Source organism: Passer domesticus, chromosome 8 (assembly GCF_036417665.1).
Source record: "Passer domesticus isolate bPasDom1 chromosome 8, bPasDom1.hap1, whole genome shotgun sequence".
Lineage (NCBI taxonomy): Eukaryota > Metazoa > Chordata > Aves > Passeriformes > Passeridae > Passer > Passer domesticus.
The window spans coordinates 49,714,587-49,740,272 of NC_087481.1; the positions used below are offsets into that span (position 1 = coordinate 49,714,587).

At 36.4% G+C, this 25,686-nt stretch overlaps 1 protein-coding gene across 4 annotated transcripts in view; it reads left to right on the top strand.

Annotated features, from left to right (window-relative positions):
- VTI1A (vesicle transport through interaction with t-SNAREs 1A) overlaps positions 1 to 25,686 on the top strand; it is a 256,745-nt gene that overhangs the window by 56,108 nt on the left and 174,951 nt on the right. For 2 of the 4 annotated variants that reach the window (XM_064431322.1, XM_064431320.1), the window contains exons 5-6: positions 397 to 417; positions 5,266 to 5,350. In XM_064431322.1, the coding sequence (XP_064287392.1) occupies positions 397 to 417; positions 5,266 to 5,350 (106 nt within the window). The remainder of the gene's footprint in view (positions 1 to 396; positions 418 to 5,265; positions 5,351 to 25,686) is intronic. The other 2 variants (XM_064431323.1, XM_064431321.1) reach the window with 1 other exon arrangement.

Below are 25,686 nucleotides of genomic sequence, written 5' to 3' on the forward strand. Positions count from 1 at the left end.
ACAGAAAACATTCTGAAAACTTGTATATACAAAACCACTTCAGCTGTACAATCTTCGAAGAGAGGAATAGTAAACTTGTTTTTTTCTTTATAATATAGACTTCTATGAAGTCATTCCCCTTTATTTCATGATGGTGTCTTAGATGTGGTTTAAAAGAGAATTTCACACTATTCTCTTTGTTTAATGTGACAGTGTGAGAAAGTGATCTTTATTCGTTCAAAAAACTCTGCATGTAGTCTATGTTTAGGTTCTTTTAATGTGTTTGTCTGTGATTTTTAAATGCTAAACATGTAAACAGATAAATTGTCAATGTTAATTCTGTATCCTGTCACACAACTGATCTTTCTTTCCTGCCATTTCTTTCCTTTTTATCTTTTTTGTGCGTTCATGTTGCAGTTGATAAAATTACGTGAAGAGGTGAGTACTTTCTTGCTTTTTGTTGTCTAGCTTTCCCTTTAAAGCTGAGTTTCTAAATCTGAAGTAGATCTTTTTGTTCATTGTTGCAGGGAAATCTACACAAAGCAAAAATATTGATTACATTGCTTTAAAATATTCACTGTTGTGCCTCTTTTTCCCTAATAATTGTATACTTACATAGGAATCTCTAGATCAATCCTTAGAAATTAACATTCTTTGATAGTGGAATTTTTTTAAAAGGCACTAGAAAAAGAAGGGTGGGAAAAAAACTCTATTATTTGATCTCTCCAAGAATACCATGATCAAATCAGGTACAGTAATAATCATGTTTGCATCACAAAATCTTTGATAGGGAAAGTACATTTATACACTGGTATTGAAAGTGAAAGCATTGCTTTGGTATAAACCTTTGCTGAAACATTTTAAAAATTACACAGTATTTCACAGTGTTTTGAGCTGGGTGTGAGGTATTTAAATAGCTTATGTATTATACTGGGTATTGTACACCCACTGAAAATGCAGTAGAGGTAGAGAGACCTACACACATATCAATATTTATTATTTATTTGTGAGTGCTGTAGATCTGTAGGTGTAACACTAGAGATCAGTATTCCAGAACACCTTTCTTCCAGTTATAAAATGACTCATAAATATTTAGAAAGAAGCCTGTTTTAATGGTCAGTTTCTCAAATGTTTCAGTATATTTTCTGAAATTAATTTCTGCTTTTACTTACTGTTGTAGCAAAGCAGGTATTTGAACTGCTATTTTTCATTATGTCCTAGTAGCCACTGAAAAGAAGGGCTGAGTAAAGTCAAGTTTACTTACAGGTCAGATTTCTGACGGCTTTCATACAGAAAGCTTGGACCAGTGAAGTATTTGAATAAATATATTTAGAAGCACAAGTATTTCAACATCACTTATTTGTCTGGTATCTTCTTTGTGGAACATGTGTCCCCAGTAATGTATCAGTAATACATACTGGACTCTGCAGGAAAGGATTTGTGAGTTTTAGAACTGGTGAGGACAAAGACTTGTAAAGTAACCAGATTAAGGACAATTACAGAGAATTCTTAAAACCAGGTAGGTATTTCTGATACAAAGATTCTTCACTAGTTCCCTGAATGCTTTATTTTCCCCCTCTTCTCATAGAGCTGATATTAATATGCAAAAGCTACAGAGTAAAAGAGTTAACAAAAAAAATTAAATAAAATAAACATGTAACCACATGAAAGCCTTCCCACCACTGCTGAGCTCCCCTCCCCAATAGTCCCAGTATTTAAACAGATGACAGTATTGTTGCAAGGGTTTGTATAGCCTGATTTCTGAGGTTTTTCAGAACAAGGTTCATTTTCTCATCCCTTTAACAGCACCTGCATGTCTGCTCCTGTGCTTTTGCAAACAGTGTAGTAGGATCATTTTCGTTTGCAAACATAAGATTATAGTTTTATAAAGATTCCTAATTTTTAAACTCACTCTGAAAATTTAATTATACGTAAAGAGCAAAGCTGCTGCTTATCTGCTTTTCTTTTTGAAATAGCTATGAAGACAAGTAAGAATATTCAGAGTGTTATTGCAAAGGGCTGCAACTTGGGAGCTATACTGAACTCAGTTATACCTTTTGGATTTTATAAATCCTTTGTGTTAGCCACCTAAAAATAATTGACATTGCTTCTTGTAATTTTCTTCTTTTTTTTTTTTTTGCTTTTCCTTGCTAGCCTCATAAGATACTTTTTCCTCTCTGCATATGGTGGAAGCAGCAGAAAATAAACTAAATAAGGGGATTTTTTACTTTGTCTTGTACAAAATCGTGATGGTAGACAGAAAAATAATTTAAAACCCAATTGTTTGCTTACTGTTCTCTGCATGTAAGTACCCACTCTGTGTTGGATAGGTTGTAAATGCAATGGTGTTTTTATACCCAATGCAAAATGCACATTAAAGTTTAAATGAAGGCTAGTACAGTGACTCAGGCATAATTCTTGACTCGTCACAGAGTGAAACATCAAGGCATCCCCAATTATAGTTCTCCTAAGGAGGTATGAAGTGATCTTAAAAGAAATTGTGGTTTGCCATACTGTTTGTTAATAAAACCTGTGCTTCCTCTCATTACAAGGCTCTATTCTCGCGCACTTGCCGTACACGGGCTTCCATGGAGGCTGTGTCGCTCTGTCTTTTGAGCTCCTGAGATCTCAGTTTGAATCCAGCCCACATGGAATGACTAAATCTCTAGTGATAGCATGCCACTTTGCAAAACTTCCTTATATAACTCCAGATAGAAGCCGTTTCTGAAGCTGCAAGACAGACTGAATCACCTCGCTACCCTCCTCGCAGGGTGCAGGGGATACTGTGGGAGAAGGAATTTGGGGAGGGGTGGGAAGCAGTTGAGAGCATCAGCTGCTGCTACAGGGCATTGATTTCATGTCCAAAGGACAGGGTGCCTCCAAATCCAAACAATGTAAATGACACCACCCTTTATAATAAAATTAGGTTTCATTATAGAATGCGTTGGGTGGAAAGGCTCTGAAATCAAGTTAAGAAATGGCTGTGAGTTAGTGTTAGCACTGAGTTCACAGGGCTTTAGTTTGCTAATTGCTCGCAGTAAGACTGAACTGGGATGGTAATTTATTTTATTTAAATATGGCTTAAATGGTATAGAAAAATATACAGTCAAATGCTAATTCTTTTTTGGGTAGCTCTTTCACCTTGTGATGTGAAATCTGATTATTTCCCCCTCTCAGGGTGGTGTTTTCATTTCCCGTGTACAACCCTGTACATCTGTTCTGTGATCAGTGTTCTACTCCTTGTGCTCACTCCCAGCCTTTGGTGGTTTTTAAAGTATCTCCTCTCTAACTTTTAGGATTCTTACCCTCTAAACTGCTTCTTTTTGTGCCCCACACCTCCCACCTTCTTCCCCTTCTACTTTTCTTTCTTGAGAGACATCTATATGAGTGTTAGGTTTCAGAGGGTTTTTACAAAGTTTAAAATACTTAACACTAGTTCAGTATTATTTGGAGGGGTACTATTTCGAGAGAGGCACCATACTATTTTTTTATTTCTAATGGGCAATGAAGAGGAACCAGCAGATGTTATGAAAAAATGCCTTTTTAAAAATAATTAAGCAAAATTAACACTAATTATCTAGATTGACCATGAGTACTAAGAACATGTACCAGTCTAGCTTGCTGTCATGATTTCAATTAAAGCATTGTAGCTTGTGGTTTTAAATTTTATTAAGTGCTTGTGCTGATTATTTTTTTCTTGGTGGCCTGCCCCCCATGAATGTAAAAGCCTTTTTTGCAATTTTCTCTTAACCTATCCACTGTGTATTAGACAAGTCTATTAATTATTATAGACTGTTATTGCAGCTTTCCTGACCTTCACATTGGGTCCTATCTATGCTGATCTAAATGCATTGTTTTAATGATTTCCAAAAAAAGAAAAAGAGAGGGGGGAAAAAAAAAAAAAGAAAAAAAATTCAAGGCAAGCTTTGATGTGGCTTTAGCTGCCTCGATCGTCTGGCCGCATCTCAGAGATGTGTCACCTATGCCGGGAGGGAATAGGGAAATCACGTTTTGAATGGTAATGATAACATACTAATCACTTCCTTTCTTTGAAGATAGAAGCGAGATATTCTGTCAGCATCCCTGGCTGCTAGAGCTTGGAGGCACTGGTCTAGGTGTATTAGCTTAAGTGTGCATGTCAATACAGCTTGCATCTCCCAAGATCCATAGGGGCTCATTAGAGCAAGGTAGATCGTTTCGGTAGACAGCCACTCAGATAATATGTATGGCACCTCCTTTTTTTATTATTATTAGAAAGCATTTCTTCCATTTTAAAATGACATCTGTCAACAAGGCAAAGTTGTAGGGAATATTTTTTGACAAATATCCAAAATGTGGTTTTTGGGTAAAGGAGTGTGGTTTTTGGAAAGGTGTGTGTGATTACTGGGAGGGAGAGGGGGTGGCTTATATTTTTTGATGACTTGATTAGAGCTAGTCCAGGATCAAATTTTCAAAGGAAATGAGCTTACATGGTGAAATGTTGGTGTTTTGGATGGAGGAAAAGCTGATGAAAATAGTAATTTTGCTTTTTCACCATTATGGACTCCCCAAGTAAAAATGCATTGAAAGATGCATTTTTACCACAGTTTATTGTTATATATAGCAAATATGTTATAAATATGTTATGTTACATTATAATGGGCAAATGGCTTCTGGGGAAAAAAATATTTTATACCTGCATCTGTGTATCTTATTTATATATTCACATATATTTAGGCATAAGAGATGTAAATCAAGAAACCAGTGTTTTGTTTCTACATCTTTTTACATCAAACAGTCTGAAGAATATTCATGCTGTTCAGTATTCTGTATGAATAGCTTGTTGTTTTTATCACCTCACTTGAGTAGTACACATAAAGGAAATATATCCTGTGCTGAAAATTAAGTTCATATTAAAAACTATCACTTGCATTTAAAGTGATGGTTTCATCAAACTGTAGTTGAATAGAAATCATGGGTGCTTGCATGCATGTGTCACAGAGAAATCTATTTTGGAAATGCTCTTCAGACAGGTTTCCCATGTAATAGTTGCATTCTGATTTGTGGGTTCATGTAAGAGGAGTGAAGCACATATTCCATGTTTCAAAACAAAAATGATTGGTACATATAATTATGACTGATCATAGAACCTGCCCCTTCCAGTGGTCCTTGTAACAGACAGTTCCATAAAATATACGTGGATATTTTTATGTTTTGGAATATGAAAGCACAATTAAAAAGGGGGAGAGAACATTGTAGGCTGCTGCCTGATTTTTTTTTTCCTCTCTCTTCCCTTTTCTTTTTCAGAGGGCACATCTGCTCGATAACACAGAGAGGCTGGAAAGGTCATCTCGGAGACTAGAGGCTGGATACCAAATAGCAGTGGAAACCGGTAAGAATTCTGAGAGTGAGCAAATTGTCTTGCTTATGCACAGCAGTCTTCACAACACATGACATTTCAGGGAAACTTCAAAGGCGAAACAGAGACAGCAGCCCGAGATGTGGTTTACATATTGGGGAGACAATTGGGAGCTTATTTGCGCTTATCTTTTTTCAAGTTAAAAGGCATGACATCTACTGAAAACAGTTCCTGAGGTTTAAAAGTATACATCTGAAAAGAGATGGAATACTTCGTCTAAATTCTACATTTGTCTTAATATGCAGTTACATGTTGTCAGTTTACCCACCCGCAATGATTGCTAGCACACACTGCAGACTCCAGTTGTTTTTGTCTTTTACTTTCATTCATATATGTAAAAAATTTCATTTTAGTAAATGTATAAGATATTAACTACACTTGATATATAAAAAGGTTATCAACTCAATCTTCTTGCAATCAGTTTAGTGACTGATTATGCAGCTGTTTCTGTGCAATGAAAGAAGTAAACAAATCACATCCCTAAATATACAGATGGAATAAAATTAATGGAGAAGGCTAAATTGCAGCGCAGTTATTGAATTAGTGGTGTTTTTAATTGACTACAACTTTTCTGTTTATATTTTCAAAACGTTTTTTCCTAAGTTTTAGCAATTTGTAGTGGATTTTTTTTAAACCAGCAATAGTTAAGCCTTCAAAGTCTAATCCCCTTAAATAAAGCTTGTGCGAAGTTGAAGAAAGTTTCAGAAAATATATGTTTGAGCCATGAATAATTTTCTGGCAGAGTCCTGATTAATTGATGCATATCCAGAATATTTTTTTAGAATTCAAACCTTATAAGAGGTAGATTGAGTTAAACCCTTATAGAGTTAAATATGGCTATGCTAAATAGATGGCATTACTCTAGTGCCTACATTTTAATTATTCTGGGCTTAGTGCTGTGCATAATAAAGAAATGGATGTATGGAACATACAGTGCAGAATTTGGAGGGGACAAGGAGCATTAATTCTTTTGTGCCAGAGGATGGCACATTATATAGACAGGCATATGATAGCAATTAAATTTGCTTTCCTTTAGATTTTCTATAAATGGTCAATAACTTGTTTTTAGAAGGACTATTTTAAACTTGTCAAAAATGGTTCCTGATCTGCTTTACTTTAGCCTGGATCTTTTACAAAGAAGCAGTATATAAAAATTCAGACTGATCCTTTTGTGGAGGAGATGTCTTATATCCTTTTTTACTCCATGTGGAATTTGTTTTATGGAGATGATGATCATGTTAACTTCGGTTGCATATCTCCATGGTGATTTCTAAGAAATATGGTTGGAGTGCAAATGTATATTTATATGGAAACGGTGTCTTTCAGTATCAAAACCAGGTGAAACTGCATTGAATTCCATAGAGTCACTAATTCACCCCATCTTTGTGTCCGTCTCTACTTTTTATCTCATGCACAGAGAGAGAAAGAGAGAGAGAGGTGTATAATTCTTGCTCCTAAAACTCTGTGAAGACTAGGAGTAAAGTGATATTATATGATTTCTTAATATTATTTAATTTCAAGATGATGAAACATTTAGAAACGTTGACTTCATTGTGATGTAGATTTTGTTCCCAAAGATTTTTTTATAAACTGATGAATTATTTTAATCCTGGCATGGACCACAATGATTCTAGGTATAAGAGAATTTAGAATAATCCAGTGCAATGAAAGAACTTACTTTTGGAATTATTTTTGGTTGCTCTGTGTTGAGGTCTCCCAATAAAATAAAACATTTTCAGTTCTTCTTTGAGCAGACTCCTCAAACCATATCTTGCCTTTTTTTATTACTTCTATTGTATGAGGAGCTTCTCTACACGTCACTGGTGAGGCCACTTCTGTAGTGCTGTTTCTAGGTATGAGCTTCCCTGAACAAGAAAGGCATTGACTTACTGCAGTGAGTCCAGGAAAGGACCATGGACAGAATGAAGGGACTGGAGCATCTTTCATGTGAGGAGAGGCTGAGAAGCAAACAGTGCTCAGTGTGGAGAAGAGAAGGCTCTGGAGGACTTTATCAGTGTGTACAAATAGCTGATGGGCTGGAATGAAGAGGAGGGAGCCAGACTCCTCTCAGTAATATCCAGTGACAGGACAAGAGGCACGGATTAGAACCTGTGAAATTCCATCAGAACATGAAACTTTTTTACTGTGGTAGTGGTCAAACAGTGAAACAGGTAGCTCACAGTGATTGTCAACTCTTCATCTCAGAAGATCCTCAAAATAAGTCTTGACTCTGGGTGACCCTGGGGCAGAGTGTCGGACAAGGTGATCTCAAGTCCCTTTTCACCTCAGCCATTCTGTGATTCTGTGAGGTGGATGTGACAACCCTTAAGTATCTATTCTGCTTTATTTATGTGGTGTCTTTTCACAATTATGGATACGTACGTTGCATACTGTAATGAAGCTGGATGATTTTCACCACTGGAATAACTCACATTTGGGTCTTTTTTATTACCTTAATCAGCAAAAATACATATACTATTTTAACCTGCCCCTGTGATCATCTAGGGATTAATCTGACATCACATAACTAATTTTATGCAATTTCACATTACAATTCCTGAAACTTACCATGATAAATTAGAAGCTTTTTTCCTGTTTGCATCTCTTAAATTGATAAGCCCTTTCATCTTATGTACAGTTGCTCATACAAGCTGAGATCTGTTGGAAGGTCTGATTCCTTCTTTGAGCGGTGTCATTGATTCATGACTTCAGTGGTGTCTGAACAGGATGCCACTTATGTCACCATCTCTAAGGCAGCCCAGCACTGTCAGGCTTTCATAGCTTGACTGCTGTCATTTGTTGATGCTGAGGATGTTTAAATCTATGCAGAAACCTCCTGAAGGACTACACAAAGCCTTCAGTATCTGGCAACCAGTTCTGGAGTACTTAAGGCCCACTGTAAGCAGAAGAAATTTATTCTAAGCATTTGTAGGGGTATGTTGAAAATTTAACAGGTGTTTCAGAAGCTGATTTAGTGCACCTGGGAGTTAATCAGAGCATTTGCTTTTAATTTGCCTGAATTTTATGGTGAAAACAGGACAGAAATCTCTCAAGACATAAAGAAAAACCATCAGCTGTTTGAATCTCAAAGGTCTCCATTGTTTGTACCAAGAAGGGGAAGTTTTTTATAATGGCTTTATAACACTGCAAAGTGCGCTCATCTGCTTTTTAAATTCAAACCACTGTTTTAAAGAATATTTCTTGTTGTTATTTTTCTGTGTTTATGTTATAATCTGCTTTCCTCCTGAGAAAAAGACAAATTTACAGCCTTGTAAGTAGGTATTTCCAATACCACACATTATTTTTAGGTCTGCAACTCAATTTTCTAATTTCAGGCCACTTAGCCTCAGAATGAGAAAGATTTTAAGAATGCATAAAAATTGCTGTTTTCAGTAAAAAAGGGAGCTCACCAAATTAATCCTAATAATCACAAAATTCTTCCTGGTTTTGAGGGGTCTTAATTCTATTCCCCATGCTCAGATTTCCACAGTACCAAAATGAATTCTAGAGCTTCCTTATTTTGTCTGCAGAATGTAGCATAATAAGGTATACCCTTCTTTATTGACTTTGATATGTTTGCTCAGACAGGAATATTTTGAATGAGGAATATTTTAAAATGCTTCATTCATCTTTGGTGATAAAATTGGCATGGAAATGTAAAACACTGTCAAGGAGAGGAGCACACCTTGCTGTAGAGGACCATTGTGCTCTGCAGTTCAGTTGCTTTCACTAAGTTCTTCTCAAGTGCCAGCTATTTCCCAGGGGGAAAAAAAAAAAAAAAAAGTGGTGTTTATATAATGTAGGTTTCACCTTGTCTCAGGACAATATAAGCGAGAGAAAGATCCAACCATTGAATGCTGTCCAGGATTTCAGGGGAAAACTATGTTGCAAATATTTACTTTTTTTCCTTCATCACCCTTAGATATTTCTATAGCTTTCAGTAATTTGAGAAGTGTTGGGCTTCCCTCTATGAGTGCTGATTATTGGATATTATGCCGTGGCTCTGAATCTCTCTGAAATATCTGTGCTACTACGAGAGTTTTTAGATAATGTATCTATTTTTTGTACTTAATCTTTAAAATTTTGTCTTGGCTTCTATTTTTATACCCATTTTGTAGCATGTAAACATGGTATTTTAAAAGTCAAGAAATCAAAGGAAGAAAAATTCTTCTGTTCCATATACAAGAGAAACTTGAGTTGACTTTGCTCTAAAATTATTATTTCTTTCAATCCTCCTTACCCATTGGGAATCTCAGGAATATGTAACTCTGAAACAGGTAAAGGAGAAATATCTCTCAGCAAGAGACAGAACAGCTTATTTTCCACCCTTGTTTGACATGACTAATTCTTGTTACTAAGGGATCCAAGCAAATTTCAGTGGCTTTCACCTGTTGTAATGACCTACAGTCAAACCTCCTTTTCTGGACTGAGCCATAAATCCATAATGTAATGTTGTGGTGGCCTACAGGCAGAGGGTTAGACCCATCTCAAAGTGTTGGCACCCTGCTTGCTGAAAAGCAAATAGGAATCTCTTTAGACTAAGGTGTGTGTTTGCGTGGGTCCGCTATCCCACGGGGTAGGTTAACGACTCGCGAGAAACTTTCTGGTAGTCCAACGGATCGCGTCCGTCGGCTCCGGGGTTCTCTGTCGTAGGGTCCGCAGTGGTGTCGGATTGCCCCACATTGGGCGCCAACCAGCAGCGGCTACGACTGCCTCTGGGTCCCCGGCTGCTGCGGGCAGTGCCGCCGGCAGTACCGAAGCGGGAAGGGCACTCTCCCGCGGAGAGACTTCCTGGGGAGAGTGCTTAAGGCGAGATGCCTTTAGGAGAGCGAGAATTCCCGGAGCTGTTTGCAGAGTAGTCGGGCTGCGTCTCGCAGGAGAAAGACAGGACCGCGCTGACAGGGAAAAGGGAGGTGTTTATTGAAGGAGCGTCGGGCGCGGACAAAAATGCTTGCCCGGCAAGGTTTTATAAACAGGATACATTAACCAATCTAAATTTTTGAGAGGAGGGAATAACGCGTAACAAACATCTTGGATCTCCAGTGGGAATAAACTGAGGGTTGAACCCTGACCTTCGGACCAATCACTCAGTGTCCAAGCCAGAAGTTTCTAGATGGAAAGGAATGGACACTGAATAACGGACAGGCAGCCAGGGAGGTCTTAGAAGAGATAAAAGTGTAACTGACGGGTCAATCAAGAAGAGGGAGAGAGAGAGAGCCCGGGCAGAACCATAAACAGAATGGGGGGTACAGGAATAAACCAACTTAAAACTAATGCACCCCTACATTTATGAAATAATATTAATTATTGTCTTATCTGGATGCAGCACTGAGTGAAAGTGCAGTGAACAGAGCAGTGAAAGTATATTAACAAATGTTTATTAGGTGCTTCTGAAGGCAGGAGTCTTCAAGGTCAATGATTTTAGCATGAGAAGGGGACTGTTTTAACAGAACTCAAGAGGTGTCCTGCCACACACGAGTAATGGAATTTGATGTACAAGCACATTGTCCACAGCAGCATGCCACAGATTTGGATTTCTCACTCTTTTACTGATGGAACAATCTGACTCTCGTGAGCAGCTGCTGTGAAGGACCCTCTCCTTCCATATTTCATGGTGTGGTTGTGCTGGTCAGGTGTCATAAATGAGATGCGCACCAGAACTGTCACAACATGTGAAACCATTACAATTAAAATAAGTATATTGACCAAACTGTTTCCATTCCATTATGGTTGCAAGAGATGGAGTTTACAGGTACAATAGAACTTTAAAAATGTTTGCTCAGCTTAAAAAAACTTCAAGTGGCTCTAACATCCAATGTTAATTTAACAAAATACCAGATCCTAATGTTCATACATATAGGGCTAAATAAGACTAGTGGAAAGGTTGCTCTTTCTCCTTTGTAATTTTGTATACTTAGTAATTTTCCTGAATTAGTTAATATCTCTTGAACCTTCACACCCCTGTTCTGTCTTCAGGTGTGTGCATATTCTGATTACATTTGAGCTACAAATAACTAAGAGTATGGAAATGGAAACCAAGTTTTGAAAATCAGGACCTTGCTTCTAGTGTCCCTTGCTTTAAATAAAAAAGACTATTCCTGTCCTAGATATTTACACTTAATATCTACCTATTTCATCTCTAATGAATTATTCATACATGTATATGTGGATACTGTGTGTAAAACCTTTCATTAGAGAAAGAGGGCTTCTGAGTTCTGGAGTATATACCAATATCTCCTCCTCAGGTGTTTCTTTGATATGCCAGAATATCTTTCTACTGAAATCTTAATCCAAAGTTTCTAAAGTGAAATGAGTTTTTATGCAGTTTCCAGTCACCATCAGAGAGAGCTTTTTCATGATCCCTGTTTCTTCTGCTAGCAGTAGTATTTCATGTTTCATATATAATTTTTTTCTTTTCTGGCTGATTTCTATTAAAATCTGTTTATTGTTTCAGAAATTCATTTTGAAGTGGCATATTGCATTCCTACATCTCTAAGCCCTCTGCCCTTCTTCATAGTCTGGGCTTTAAAGTGGTGAGGAGGAAGAAATAGGGAGAGATTTTTGTTTCTGGGGATGTCAGGCCTCAGGAGTATCCCAGCTGCACGGTCATGGGGGGAATCATGTTTGGGTTGTGCTGCTGCTTTGTAATAAACAGTCAGAAGCAGCATTGAGAGGGCATGGAGAGACCAAACTACTCAGTTTCCATTCCTTAGTGCTTTACTATGCAGTTTTTGATACCAGGGAAGGGCTTTTTACAGCTTCAGTTTGAATATTTCCTGCTGGTTCCTTGCTTGTCCAGTCACGGAGCTGCTCCCTATTGCTACCTCCTCCCTCCTGGCCCTCTCTCTGACCATCCTTCCCAGCTCTGACCTTCCCAGTTCTAGCTCTTTAATACCCTTTCTCTCTATTCAGATACTCTTTTGCATATTAATTCAAATTCTGCCACCATCCCAATTTTCCTTAGCTCTGGCAAGGATTTGATTCAGCAGCAATATGGGTCTTGCACCTTTGTGGTCATGAAAAGTTTATCCAGTAACTCACCCAGCATTGAATAGTGGTTTTAAAGTCTGTTCCCTCTGCTCCTTGGCCCTCTGCATTTCCATGTGTTGTTTCAAATGCAGGATATAGATTGTTTTGGTATTTTCTTATATTTATAAATACATAAAGTACTTACCATGAAGTAAGGAAATTGTGCATTTTCATTAATTGAGAGTACTGCCCTCTAACTGCTACCAAAAAAATCCCTTTCCAACTACTTTTTTTGAAGAGGTGAGGAAACACTTTATAGAGTTGTAAGACCAGTTCTGTTAAAAGATTATCTTTTGGTATTCAGCACCTTTCAACTGGATTTCCAATAAAAAGAGGGCTTATCTTTCACCTCAGTAGGTTTGGGATTATATCATTAATGCAGCAAATAAGGAATGTCAAATCTGCTCAGTAGTACAGATTTGCTAAGTTACAGCAGGAAAAAGTAGTGATCCAAATTTTCACCTTTTTGCCCTCTGTTTTGGAAGAAGTCACAGGTTATTTTACACGTGCAGGAATTCATTATTGTACCACATGTCATGGGACAACTTCAGTCTTGTTAAGAATTCACATCCAGTTCAAGTTTGTGTAAGACTGATTTTTGGATGAGCAAACATAGCAATAACCTTATAAAGATGTGTTATTATATGTAATAGAAACATAGTTTTACGAGTTATTCCATGCTAGAATGATGAAAACATTGTTTTTCAGTTATCCGAAACTTTAAGTACTTCCCATGTGTATGCCAGACAAATAATCACACAGGCTAAAATGTGTATATGTTTTCACAAATACCTTGCATTTGTCATAGAATAACTGTGATTATCTGAATTATAAGCTGAACTCAGAAGATAACATTAAAACATTTTTTTACAGGCCCTCTATTGGACCACCTCTACTGCGTAGACTGTTGTACAGGAAATAACCTCTAACTGAATCAGAGATAACAGTATTTCAGCATAGTTTTTTTTTTTGGTGCTGACCCTCTTTCTTTCATGTATTTATTCATATAAGATGGTGTTTATTGATGAATGAATTCATTGTAGCTTATTCCTAAGTCTGTAGTAAAGCTTTTGAAGACTTTTTTTTTGTCCTAATAAGAATGTGAGGATTTCAGGTCAAGGTATATGGCTAGTTTTTGGTCTGAACTTACACTACCTGTTTCTTTCAATTTTGAAATTATTTAGCCTCAGGGAGCTTTCCCCTCTGTGATAACATTTCAGAGTTTGTTGTCTGGTTCTGAGCAGGTAAGGCAAATAAAAGAAAGAAGGATAAAAATAAAAAGATGTTTTGAGCAGTATCTGTTGTTACTAGCATTGTCAGTAAACTCTCCAAACCACCTTGGTTTGAGAAAGAGATAATGGAAAAGGCCACCAGTTGTCTGTCCTCCATATATATGTTTATATTCTCTTTTGTTATCTGTTAACCCTCCCAGCCACTGTGCTTAGGTGTCTCCAAGAGATGTCAGAATTTCATCTAACATAGCTTGTCCAGAAAATCCATTTCAACAGGTGGACAAAAAATGTCCAGTCAAGCTTATAGCAAGTAAATGTTCAACTTGTATAGGCCTGAGAAGATCTCTTGATCAGGTTGCATATTCTCCCTGAGGAAAATGAGTTGTAGAAAACTTGTCTGAAAAGTTTCAGATAGTTGGGAACTGCTGGTTAATCTTTAATGGGTAGAACTCAAATTCTGATGTGTTGTCCCTAAACACTGCTCCCATTTACTTATGATTTATTCTCTCCCTCCCATGCCATATACCACTAGCAGTCCTCTTGAACTTTCACCAAGTGAAAGGAATTGATTCCAAGTGATACTGACTTGGCAGTGACAGTCAGTCTGTTGCAACTTTTGAAAGAGCACAGCTGAATGGAATTGCAAGTCCACTTTTGACCTTCAAATATATTAATACACTGCTAATTTAATGACTTCATTTGCCGAGTTTATTCTCCACAGAACATCAGCTGTATGTTTTGATAAAAAGATACTTTGGTGAATTGGAATTTTTGGTATTTAAGTAAACAACCTGGTTTTCAATAGTTTTTAACAGATTTTTTGCTACATAGGCATTGCTGAATTTGCACAGCATGAGGTCTTGCTTGGCAAAGACTCTTTATATTACAACTTGCATCAAGAAGAAAAGTTGATGAGTTTAGACTTGACAAAGCTCACCTGTGTTTTGCAGATTTTTTTTTTTTATATTTCTTGAAGCTTTCTACCTTTGCTTCCTGATAGGCTAACATTGTTTTCCTCCAAGTGCACTAAAGAATGAAGTTTAACATTAAAAAAATATTTCTGTACTGAGCACGCTTTTCTAGTGAAGCCAGTATAAAAAAGGTTTTCATGGTAGAACATCTTAGGACTAAAGAGTTACAGTAACACAAATACTTTTCTTTTTTTTTTTTTTTGGGGGGGGGGGTGGTGGAAATATGGGCAGGGAGGGGGAGCCCAAACTACTGTCCTGAAGAGGATATACAAGCACAGAATTGAAAAACATCATTCTATCACACTATGAAATGATGGAAGAGCACCTTATCTGAGTATTTCTTCATACAGTTAAAGTCAGACCATACTGCTGTATGATAATGATTTTATTATACTGCTGATAGAGTTTATTTTTGTTCTGTAAATACTGATATTTATGGTCCAAAAAATTATCCATGTGTTGCATGAGCAAGCAGTCAGGTTTGAGAAGTGCTGAACATTGTGGAACCTTAGTCCAGTTCCAGTTGAAATGTCAGCTTGTGTAATGTGTGTCAGATGAGGACATGACCTCTAATTTGTGCAAGTACTGCCGACCATCCAAGTCTCTATTTTTAAATCAAAACTTTAGACTCAGGAGTTCCATGTTGGAAGCTGTTTACTGACTGGCTTGATTTCATCCTGTCAGTGTGAGTGGAACTGCTGATGTGCAGTACCACTCATCTCTCTGAACTGGCAGTACGAACTAGCACTGTGAGTTTCTTTGAGCTGGTTTGGTATTATTTTGAGAAAATACTTCTGGTTATTGGCTACTTGTTGTTGTGAGGAACTGTAGACCAACAAAATTGTAGTTTATGGTTTTGAGAATACAAATTCACTATTTTACGTGAGTCACAGGCCACTAATGCACATCTGTACATACTTGTTTCTCTGAATCTTTTCTTGGTTCAAGAGAACCTTTTTGTTGTCTTCTGTGATTTTGTTTCCCTTCCATATGTTGTCAACTTTTTCCTTGCTCCTCATTCCAAGTATCAGCTGTCTGTCACATTGTGGTGCTTTTTCTGCCAGTTTCTCTTTTACCTTGTATTTCACTATCTCCAAAATTGTAAATGTAAATTTTGATATGGAATGTTATATTCTTGGCCTAATCCTAACAGATGTAATAAACTGTCATGGTTATAAACATGCCCATTTGGCAGAGCATATTCATTGGCAGAGCATATTCATTGGCAGAGCATAAATATTTACATATTAAATTGCAAGTGAGTCTGGGCACATGCACATTGATTGACACATCGATGTGCATGCTGGGGAAGAATCAGAGCTGTAGAAAATGCTGAGTTGGAAGGCATCCATAAGAATCATAAAGTTCATCAAGCCCAATTCCTGGCCTGCACAGGACAACCCCAAGAATCACACCACGTGCCTGTGTGCATTGTCCAAGCACTTCTTGAACTCTGTCAGACTTGGTGCTGTGACCACTGCCCTGGGGAGCTGTTCCAGTGCCCAGCCACCCTCTGGGGGAAAAACCTTTTTCTAATATCTCCTGACACAACTTCAGGTCAATCTCTCACTGGTCACTCTCTCTGTTTTGCTTAGTACCTTTCCAAAAAGATTTGCAAGATAAGAGTTTGTTTCCATCAGGGAGGTTGAGCTCTGTCTGATTATCTCCAAATCGAGGGATCAGGAGTAGATAACTGTTGTGGTTTGCATTTTTGTGAAATAAATTCTTCAATTTACATTGCATATGTTGCAAAGATAAACATGCTGCAAAGGTAATCTCTTGCATCTACTTGGCTGGTGTCTACTGGGGTGAATTTTCCCATATTTTATGGAGTCTGTGACTCTGTAAAACTGAAGTTTTTAAGTGTTCATGTGTTTGAGTTTTGGCTTCTGTTTAGCTCCCTTGCAGGATCTAGGGAGCCAACATGCAAAACAGTTGAAATGAGAGTATTGTTTAGGTTTTCATTTTTTGTGATTCACAGGGATGCAATAATTCTGTGTTTTCATTACAGATGTCTTGAAAGTATTAATCTGATTTTTATAGTTGAGTGCTGTAAGATTTCCATGTGTTGAATATTTTGGCACTTGCCTACTGTAATAATTGGCTGGAATGCCATCTTGAGAAACTTTCTGAGAATTATTGTATTTGCTTTACTCCATATGTAAGTGATTTTTCTGTTTTAGTGCCCTATTTTTCAGTAGTGAAATAGGAGGTATAGAATTGTTAAGAATGAAACAGAGATCACATTAATTATTTTCATTATTTTATATTTTTAATTAACTGCTTTCAGTTTTATGGAGAGGATGTATTTTAAATCCAGTCTAGAAACAATGATATTTTCTCAAATGAGTTTAAAATGGCAAGTCAGAGTATTGCTCAAATGGTAGTAATTCAAAGGAAGGGTTTTTTATTGCATATCCATAAAATGTTCTATACAACAAGTATTCCAGCAAAACTTTATAAGTATGTTATGAACTAGACTAGGTATTTACTGTATAACAGAATAAACAAAATAAACATTAATAAATGTTAATTTTAACATTTTAAGGTCATTTAGAAATGCTTTTAAAACCTGGCCCACAGAAATGGAAATGACACTGAATTTGTGGAATAAATTCATCACTTGTAAATGTAAAATATGCTTGAATAAACTTTGGTATTTTCCCTATGTTGATGACATTTTAAAAATTATTTTATTCAGCTATTAAAACAACAAAATACTGCTTGTCATCTCCTTTTTCCAAGAAAGTTTCTTCAAACTCAAAATTAAAATAAATCACGAAACAAAGAAGAATATGCCATAACCTGTGTAGCTCTTAAAGAAATATATGGTGGTCCTCCTGACCACACAGAGGGACAAAACTGAGTTTGAAAAGTTTTCTTTTCTTTTGGTGGAAACTCCCATGTTTAAGTAGCTATGCAAAACCAAAGAGTGAACGTTTGATTAAGAAAGTAATTTTAACTAGTGGTTCAAAAGAAGATTGCCTGTAGTTTTTTACCTGTAAATTAAATCAGTCATATATTTCTGTATGTTTTTAAAGAACAATGCTTATTACTTTACTCCATTTTCCTGTTAAATACATGGATAATTATTTACATGATCATGTTTCTTAAAACATTTAAAAATCTTAGACCATTTGTAACAGAACCTTTTATTCATCTGTGATGCTCTGCCCAGCACACTTGCACCATTATGTGTATATTTTGTGTGGGACTACTATATTTTGGTAACAAATGAGTATTTTAAATATATGCCTTGCAAATTTATGAAATTTGAACGAAATTTTGATACAGAAAGGTAAAATAGTAAATTAAACATGAAAATAGCTTTCTATGGTCTATTGTTTTGCTGACTCTTTGCTTGCCAAAGCATTCAAACAGAAGTCCTAGTGCCAAAAGCCAGATTACCTGTATTTTACTCAGTCCTACTACAGATCTCAGGAGTTGGTGTATTAACAGTTTTAGTTCTGTACAACTTGTGGACTATCAGTTTTTCTGTTACAGCTTATTCATGCATAAAATAACATTTTCTGCTTTGCATAATGATAGAAAGTTTCTGAATTGTAAAGTTCTGCAAATGTGATGAATATTATTAAAGTTATGGAGTATAATTTATAGCCAATTTAAATGCTTGCCACAATGTGCCTCCTTTGTGCTGTAAGTTTAATAGTATCTCTTCACACAATTGCAATTCCTTACAAAGCTAATATTTTGAGATGTTATGCTATTGACCATTTGTTGCAGTGGAGATGTAAAAATCCCTGTATGAGCTTGGCATTTCTGAAATTTATTACCTTCCCCGTCATTTTCCATAAGTGTACTACTGCTTCATTGACATTTGTCAGAGAAATTTATCAGGAGACTAATTGCTCACTTCTAGTTTTTCTTCAGACATGTTAATGCTTGGGTAACAAACTACAGTAGAAAACTTGGCATGATTTTACAAGGGCCCAATCCAGAGTTCACTGAAGGCAGCAGGAAAGTTTCTCTTGATTTTTCCTGAGATCACGCTGGGAAGGTATGGGGAATAACCATAATCAAAACTACCACAACTGTTATTCAGCTATTATTTTTAATTACTTTTAGTTTAGTTTGGTAAAATATGTTGATGTCCCTTGATATTGAGTAGTCTCTAAAATGGTTTCATTTTTGCCGTGGGGAAATAGCACAATGAATGACCATTCTGTACTTGGGAGATGTTAAGTTCAGGGCTGAAGATACAGTTCATGAAGACAGCACTTCTAGATTTTAAGTGTTTGAGAGCTGTCTGAAAATGATCCAGGTAGACTCTGTTCTTAAGTTTTAATGTTCTGGGGAGTTTGTATCCAGTCAAATATAGTGCTTTATCTCCAAAGATGAAATTTTCCCATTTTGTCTATATAATATTTATATATGGACAGGAAATAGAAGTCAGAATCCAGATATGTTGACCCCTGAGATATAATATTGACCTCAGTGAGTATTAACTTCGTGGATCAATAAATGCTGTTATTGACCTCAAAGAAAAATCAATAGCAGCTTGTTAATTTGCAAACTATGACTGCAAGAAAATGGTACACATTTTGTTCTTCATTATCACCTATTTATATCTATATTTTAATGCTTTCAGTATTTCCACCTAGAGATCATCATGTCAAAACATTTCAATCCCAGCTGTTAAAAGGTTGGGGATACAGACATTATACATTATGGAATAATTGAGGAGCTGTACAGGTTAGTTCCTATATGTCATGAAAATAATACACTGAACAGTTGTATTTCACCTGTGTTGTTTTTCTTTTTGGGGTAGTCCAGTTCATTTAATTTCATTTTCTCTGGTGTGCTTCATCAAAACATTGCATACAGGTACTATATTTTACATGCCAGACTTCTCCATGAATAATAAAGGGGATGAAAACCTGACTACTGGAAACAAGGAGACTGAAAGTGATCACTAGAAAAAGTCATAATTAATATACAGCAGATTTTTCCTATTTACATAAGGATGACAGGTTTCTAGGCAATAATATGTTCTGAAATGTTACTATGTGACTATATAACAAAGACGAAAGTTTTAAATGACAAAGTATTGGTGAAGAGGTGTTGTTTTGTATCATAGCAGGTTTTGTATATGAACACTGAAATGTCAGGTTTTACAGAGCTTGAAATGCCTAAAAAATGCCTGTTGCTGAAATTCAAATGTCAACAGTTCTTCTGCATATATACCACTTTGATATTTAAACTTAAAACCCTCATCAATAGTTTAGTATTACTTTGGCCTTGTTATGACTTGGCTGCCAAAAAATGCAGAGGCTGATTTGGTCTGGAGGATTGTGTCTTGGTTGGCAGAAGACAAAGCGCAAATCTTTCAGCCTTTTACATTCACTAATTCTGACTGATACATCTGCATTTATCTTGGCAAGCTGATGACTGTGTTTAGAAAACTTTTCCATCATTACATGACAGTATGAGAGATATTTAAATGCAAAAATAAGTCCATACTTGCATTTTGACAAGTGAAGTTGCTGCAATTTTTTTGCCAGTTTGATGGCAATGTGGTCTTTCTCTTTAATATCATAGGCTCTCATTTGTGCATCCATGTAATCCTCTTGAGAGACAGAAACAATGATAATATACTTATTCTGTTGATAGACAAAAGTACAGTGATGTTAAATTTGAAAAGGGGGAAAAAAAAGAGGTGAGAAGACAGCACCAAGCTAGATTAGTCTCAGAGGTTCAGAAAAATGAGGCTGGTGCAGATCTGGAAAGATGTTTGTGGTTATGATGAGTATCTTTTCTGTCTTACAGAAGTCCTGAATGATCAGGAAAGGTGGTATCTTAAATCCTATATAGACATCCCAAATAGTAGGAGCATTTTCCTTGATTCTCTATGTTGTTTTGAGTCATGTCTGAGTAATCAATACATTTGGATCCTTCTGCAAGAGACCAATACAGAAATGGTGTGGGAAAGTGGCTGATTTGGGGAGGAAGAAAAGTTCAAAGTCTCACTGCAGGAGTAGAGAGATAATCTCAGTTTTACAGTTTAGGTTTATCTCATTTCAGCCTACAAAGATCGCAGAGCAGCACCCAGGTGTTCAAAGTGTCAAATTGTCCATTCCAGCAGATTTTTTATAGTAGAACTGGGAACAAAGTCTGGGGCAAGCAGACAAATTGAGCCAAATGTAGCTCCCTGGCTCTGCAGACCATTTATTTCACAAGACAGAAGTTACCCACTCTGTTCAGGAACACAGTGCTGCAGTGGCTGGATCTCAGTGTGACCCCAGGTCTCAGGATTACAGGACATTTCTTATGATGCCTGGCTTAATGGCTGGCTGGTACCTGGGGAATTCTCTCCTCTGGAAGCATTGTCTTTAAGGTGTACTGAAGTTCAAGAAAAAGCCTTGTGAATTCAAAATGCCAGTTGTCATCTACAAATGTCTGATGCTTTATTTTCTCTTCTGATATTCTATGTAATCACTAGAACTGCTTACTTAATTGATGAGAAGTGTTAGGACTGATACCATGTCTAACTTGCCCAAAGGGAATATAAAATAATCCACAATGTTTTAATTTTTTAGAAGTTATGTTCAGAGTCCAGTTTATGCAGTACATCAGAAGGAGTTCAGTTTATAATTATAAAATCACTGAATTTAACTTCTTAATAGATGTCACTGATGGCAGACTTACTGATTTCCATAACTGAAATGTTTTGAAATTTTGCACTAATGGTCAGTGGGGCACAAACCAGTAATGTTATGAGATGAGATGTTCTGCTTATCCTCTTTGTGAATGACTTTTGCTCTCCACATTTTCCTTTATTAAGAGAATTTTCCATTTACTTCCTATTTGGGGAAAAAGTCTCTACATTATTAAAGTATATAAAATATTTGATGCCGTAAAATGGATCTATTTTAGTTTGATAAACTAGAAATATCCTGCACTGTGAGGGTCATAGCTTATAATACATACTGTTAGTACTTTTTCATTTTTCTATATTAGGAGATTAGTGAAAAATAAGCTCTATCAATTAAGTTTTATTGCAAAATTATCTTCAGATGTACAGCAGTGAAGATGATATTGAGTGATAACACTAGAGTGGATTTTGTATAAAGCAATTACAACTTGAAAACCACAATCTGAATGAAAATATTGCTTAGGGTTTTTTTGTAATCTAGCATTAATACCAGAAAACTCTTCCTTTGGAAAGTGCTTAAATTACCTCGGTTAAACACAAGACATTCCTAAGGTGTTCCTATGTGCTATTGACTGAAAAATACTTTTATTTGGTTTCACTACTCATGCGTTCTTAAATCTGTGAAGTATATACAAGCATATAGTTCCACATCATAAGATGCTTGCTTAGTAATACCCTGTTTTCCTAAAATATTAGTTTTTATATGGATAACAGAGTTCTTAATTGAGAAATTATCTTGTGTAGATGCAATTTGATGCTATGAAATTCTCTGCATTCATAAAAGCAGTGGTTTACCCTGAAAGAAGCAGCAAGCTCTTTTCCTCATGTGATGCAGTATATATAGCCACAGATGTTTCTTTGACATGTTATTCTGGAGCTGAAAGTGCATTGAGCTTTGCAAAATGAATTCCAAGAACTTCAGAAGTAAATTGTTTAATTCTGCTGATAATGAATGAAATCTATCCAAATGTTCAAATCGTTCCTTGCATGGTGTTCAATTCTGCCATCACACCTTCAGTGGAACTGGCAGTCCCTCAAAATACATGAAGGAATCTGTTAATTCAGAAAAACAATTGTTCAATAGCTACAAAGCACTTCAGCCCAGCCGCTTTTCATGACATAGGAAATTTTGCTTGTGGTTTTCACTACCCATTTTCTAACATCATACTTCAGAATGTTCTATTGAGTACAAGAGAAGTTCATCTGTAAAACACCCAATAAAGTGTTTTAAAGTGTGATAAAGTGAACAGTATTTAAGGAGGGTGAAATAATTTCAGAAGTGTATCAGTTGTACTCCATTGTTTCATTGTAATAAATAGTTTGTGTCTCTGACCAAATCTCCAGTGATGCCAGCACAAATCAGGACAATTTAGTCAAGTGGTAACAGGTTTCCAACCTTTCAAATTGATCAAATTGAAATAGCCCATTAGGAATTGATTTAAATCAGTTTAGATAAGCTCAGTCTTAGTCCTGGCCCTTGAGGCTTTGGCTACTGAAAGTTCACTTGAAGCTGGACATATATACCAGCTCCACAGGCCATCAACTTTATTAGTGTGGAGATAAGCTGATTAGATCTTGTCAATCAAAGGTGCCAATATCTCAATTGAGTGTCTCTCCCAGTCTTTCTCTCCTTCTTTGTTGCCCGCTTCAATGCCTTAAAAAAAAAAAAAAGAGAGAGAGCAAGCAAGAGAGAGATGTGTGTGTGCATCCCCCTGGTTGTCACCAAGCAGGGTGCAAGGGCACTGTGATGATGTGATGACTATATTAAAGAGGACATCAATTTGTTTTAAAGTGTTTTGATTTTTTATGGTGGCATTAAGAGAGAGAACATTGTGGTTGCAGCTTTACTAGAAAGCAAAGAGTTCTAGAAGGGGAAGAAAAAAAAAAAAGTGTTTCTTTGAAACCTACCGGGTCTTTGAGTCTTGCTGTGCCAATGGGCGCTTAACTGCTCCTGTAACTGGCATACTCTGATCCACCACCAGCTTAGGTACTATTCTCTCTAAATTATTCATTTATATAAAATAAAATAATTTGTGGATGTTTAATCCTTGTAGAAATAATTTTAAACATTTGTTAAATATAGCCTGCTTGGGAAAAATTTGGCTACACCAGTAATGAGCATGATGTAGCAGTCTGGAAAATTACTGTGTAAATTAAGGTCAGGTTAGAACATATGCACTGACCCTGTCTCTGGAAATGAAGTTATGTATGCACCAAATAAGTACATGCAGATATTTGTATCTCTGCTTTGTAGAGGTAAAAAACAGATAAAGAGAACATCAGCTGTAAAAGTGGAATAGCACAGTGTTTCAGCTTTAGGCTTCATCATATAGTTAAAGATGGTATAGAGGAAAACTGGGCTTTTGTTCTTCACATCTGAAGTTTGCTCACACCATGTCTCCCTCATACTTCAAATGCAAACAACAGAAGCCTGTCCTTTTCTTCCATCACCCTACACTCACCACCCAATGAAGGCAGGAGCTGCAGCACTGCAGAACTACATTGCCACACTGGATTATCTCTTTATCAGTTATTCTTCACTCCACTGTATCAATTTTCTGCTAACCAATCAGGCAGTCCTCTTAGAAAAGACTGTTTGACTATTTCTTCTAGATAAGTGTATTTATAGCTACACAGATCCACACAGACAACTCATATGCTATGTCTTGGAGAGAGAGAAAGGGAACTGCTTGCTCCTTCCAGGAGACTTTTGGTTAATGCTGCTGTTTGGGTATATTACAGGGGAAAAAACTTAATAATTGTGTTCAGTTCCTAATTGTTCAATTGCGTCCTGGAGTTCAGGTGTTACTCTGGTTTCTGTTGCAAAGTGCAACACCATGTATTTATACAGAACAGAATGCTGATCTTCTCTGATCTCACCTTTGTTTCCTGCCATTCTCACCAGCTCCCTGGTCAGGCTGCACATGGAGAGGAATGGCCAACTTTAGCACAAGGAGTAGGTAACACTGAGCTGTTTAAATTATTCAAATCGTTTTCTTTTGCCCCTTCCCAGAAAAGATAAAAAGTTCCAAACAGGTTTAGAGACATTTATGTAGAAGAAGTTGTAGGGGAGAGCAGTCTTATTGCCTTGTTGTTGCTAATTAGAATTCCTTCTCTGTTTAGATGGGGTTATTGAGCTGTATTTTTTTTTCATGTTTAATACACAGTTAACAGCTCTGACGCTTCAGCTACAGTCAATCAGAAGCAAATGTTCTTTTAAGAAGTTATTGAAGGAAATCTATCTAACAGACCACTAGTCAAATGATGTACTTTTTTCCTCTGGCTACTTCCCCTACTGAAATCACTAACTCATTGTTTAAAATCTTATTTTGAAGGCTGAAAAGAAATGTGTTGGAGTTCTAACTTGCCCATTAATTGATCTGCCTTACCTTCATTAGTCATATTTTTTCACACTGATGTTGTAATGCAGTCATCTTTGTAAACATTTTTCTTTTTCTGATTGTGTGGAACTGCACAGCATAGAACTGAATCATCAGCTGAAAAACATGGGGATATTTGATAGAATCTAGTGTTTCAAGATAAGACTGGGTAGTATGATCATGACTTCTGAAATAATTTGCATGTTATTAAACATTACTAAAACACTACTAAAAGTACACAAGTTATTAAAAATACAGTGTGCTCAACTTGAAATTATAGATAGATGGAACACATGTTTTGTCTTGACTATTCCAAGAGTGTAAAATAACATTTTTATCTCTTCTTTCATGCAAGTTGCAAGTAGAAAAGCTAAGCTGATGGCTGAGTCTAATGTAGTTTCATAGAACCATAAAATTTATTGCAGTGTTTATTTCAGCAGACCCTTCAGTTAATACTTCTATTCAGCTTAATAGAAGGGCACAGATGTCAGTAAATACAATTTCTAGAAAGATGTGTTAGCCAAATAAGAAGGCATTTTTGGCAAGTTTTTACTTCGGGGCTACAACTGCTACTGAAGTTATTTGAAGTTTGCATCATATGTGTACTGTGTTTGGGTTGAGTGTGCCTAATGAAAATTATATATGCTTGTAAACATCCTCCCATTGTTATTTAATAAAAGCAAATGTAGAACATTGCCAGAAGGACTTGTATGCTAAGGCTCTCTTTGACAGCAGATTTGTAATGTTCTAATTGAAAGTGCTTAAAACTCATTTAAGGAGCATCTGTAACTTTGAGGCCACCATCTTGAGGGAATGGTTTTAATGTAGTGACTCCAGTTTGGACATAAATAAAAAAAAAAACACTGGCAGTGCTTAGGGTTTTCTTCCTTTGGAGGTTTTATTATTGAGCAACCAAGACAATCATTTGGTTCATGGCATTGTTACAGCTTGGATGTGAAAGCCTGAAAAAATCATCAGTACACTCTTTTCCATTGTGTTAATTTTTTTTTTCTTTTTTTAGAAG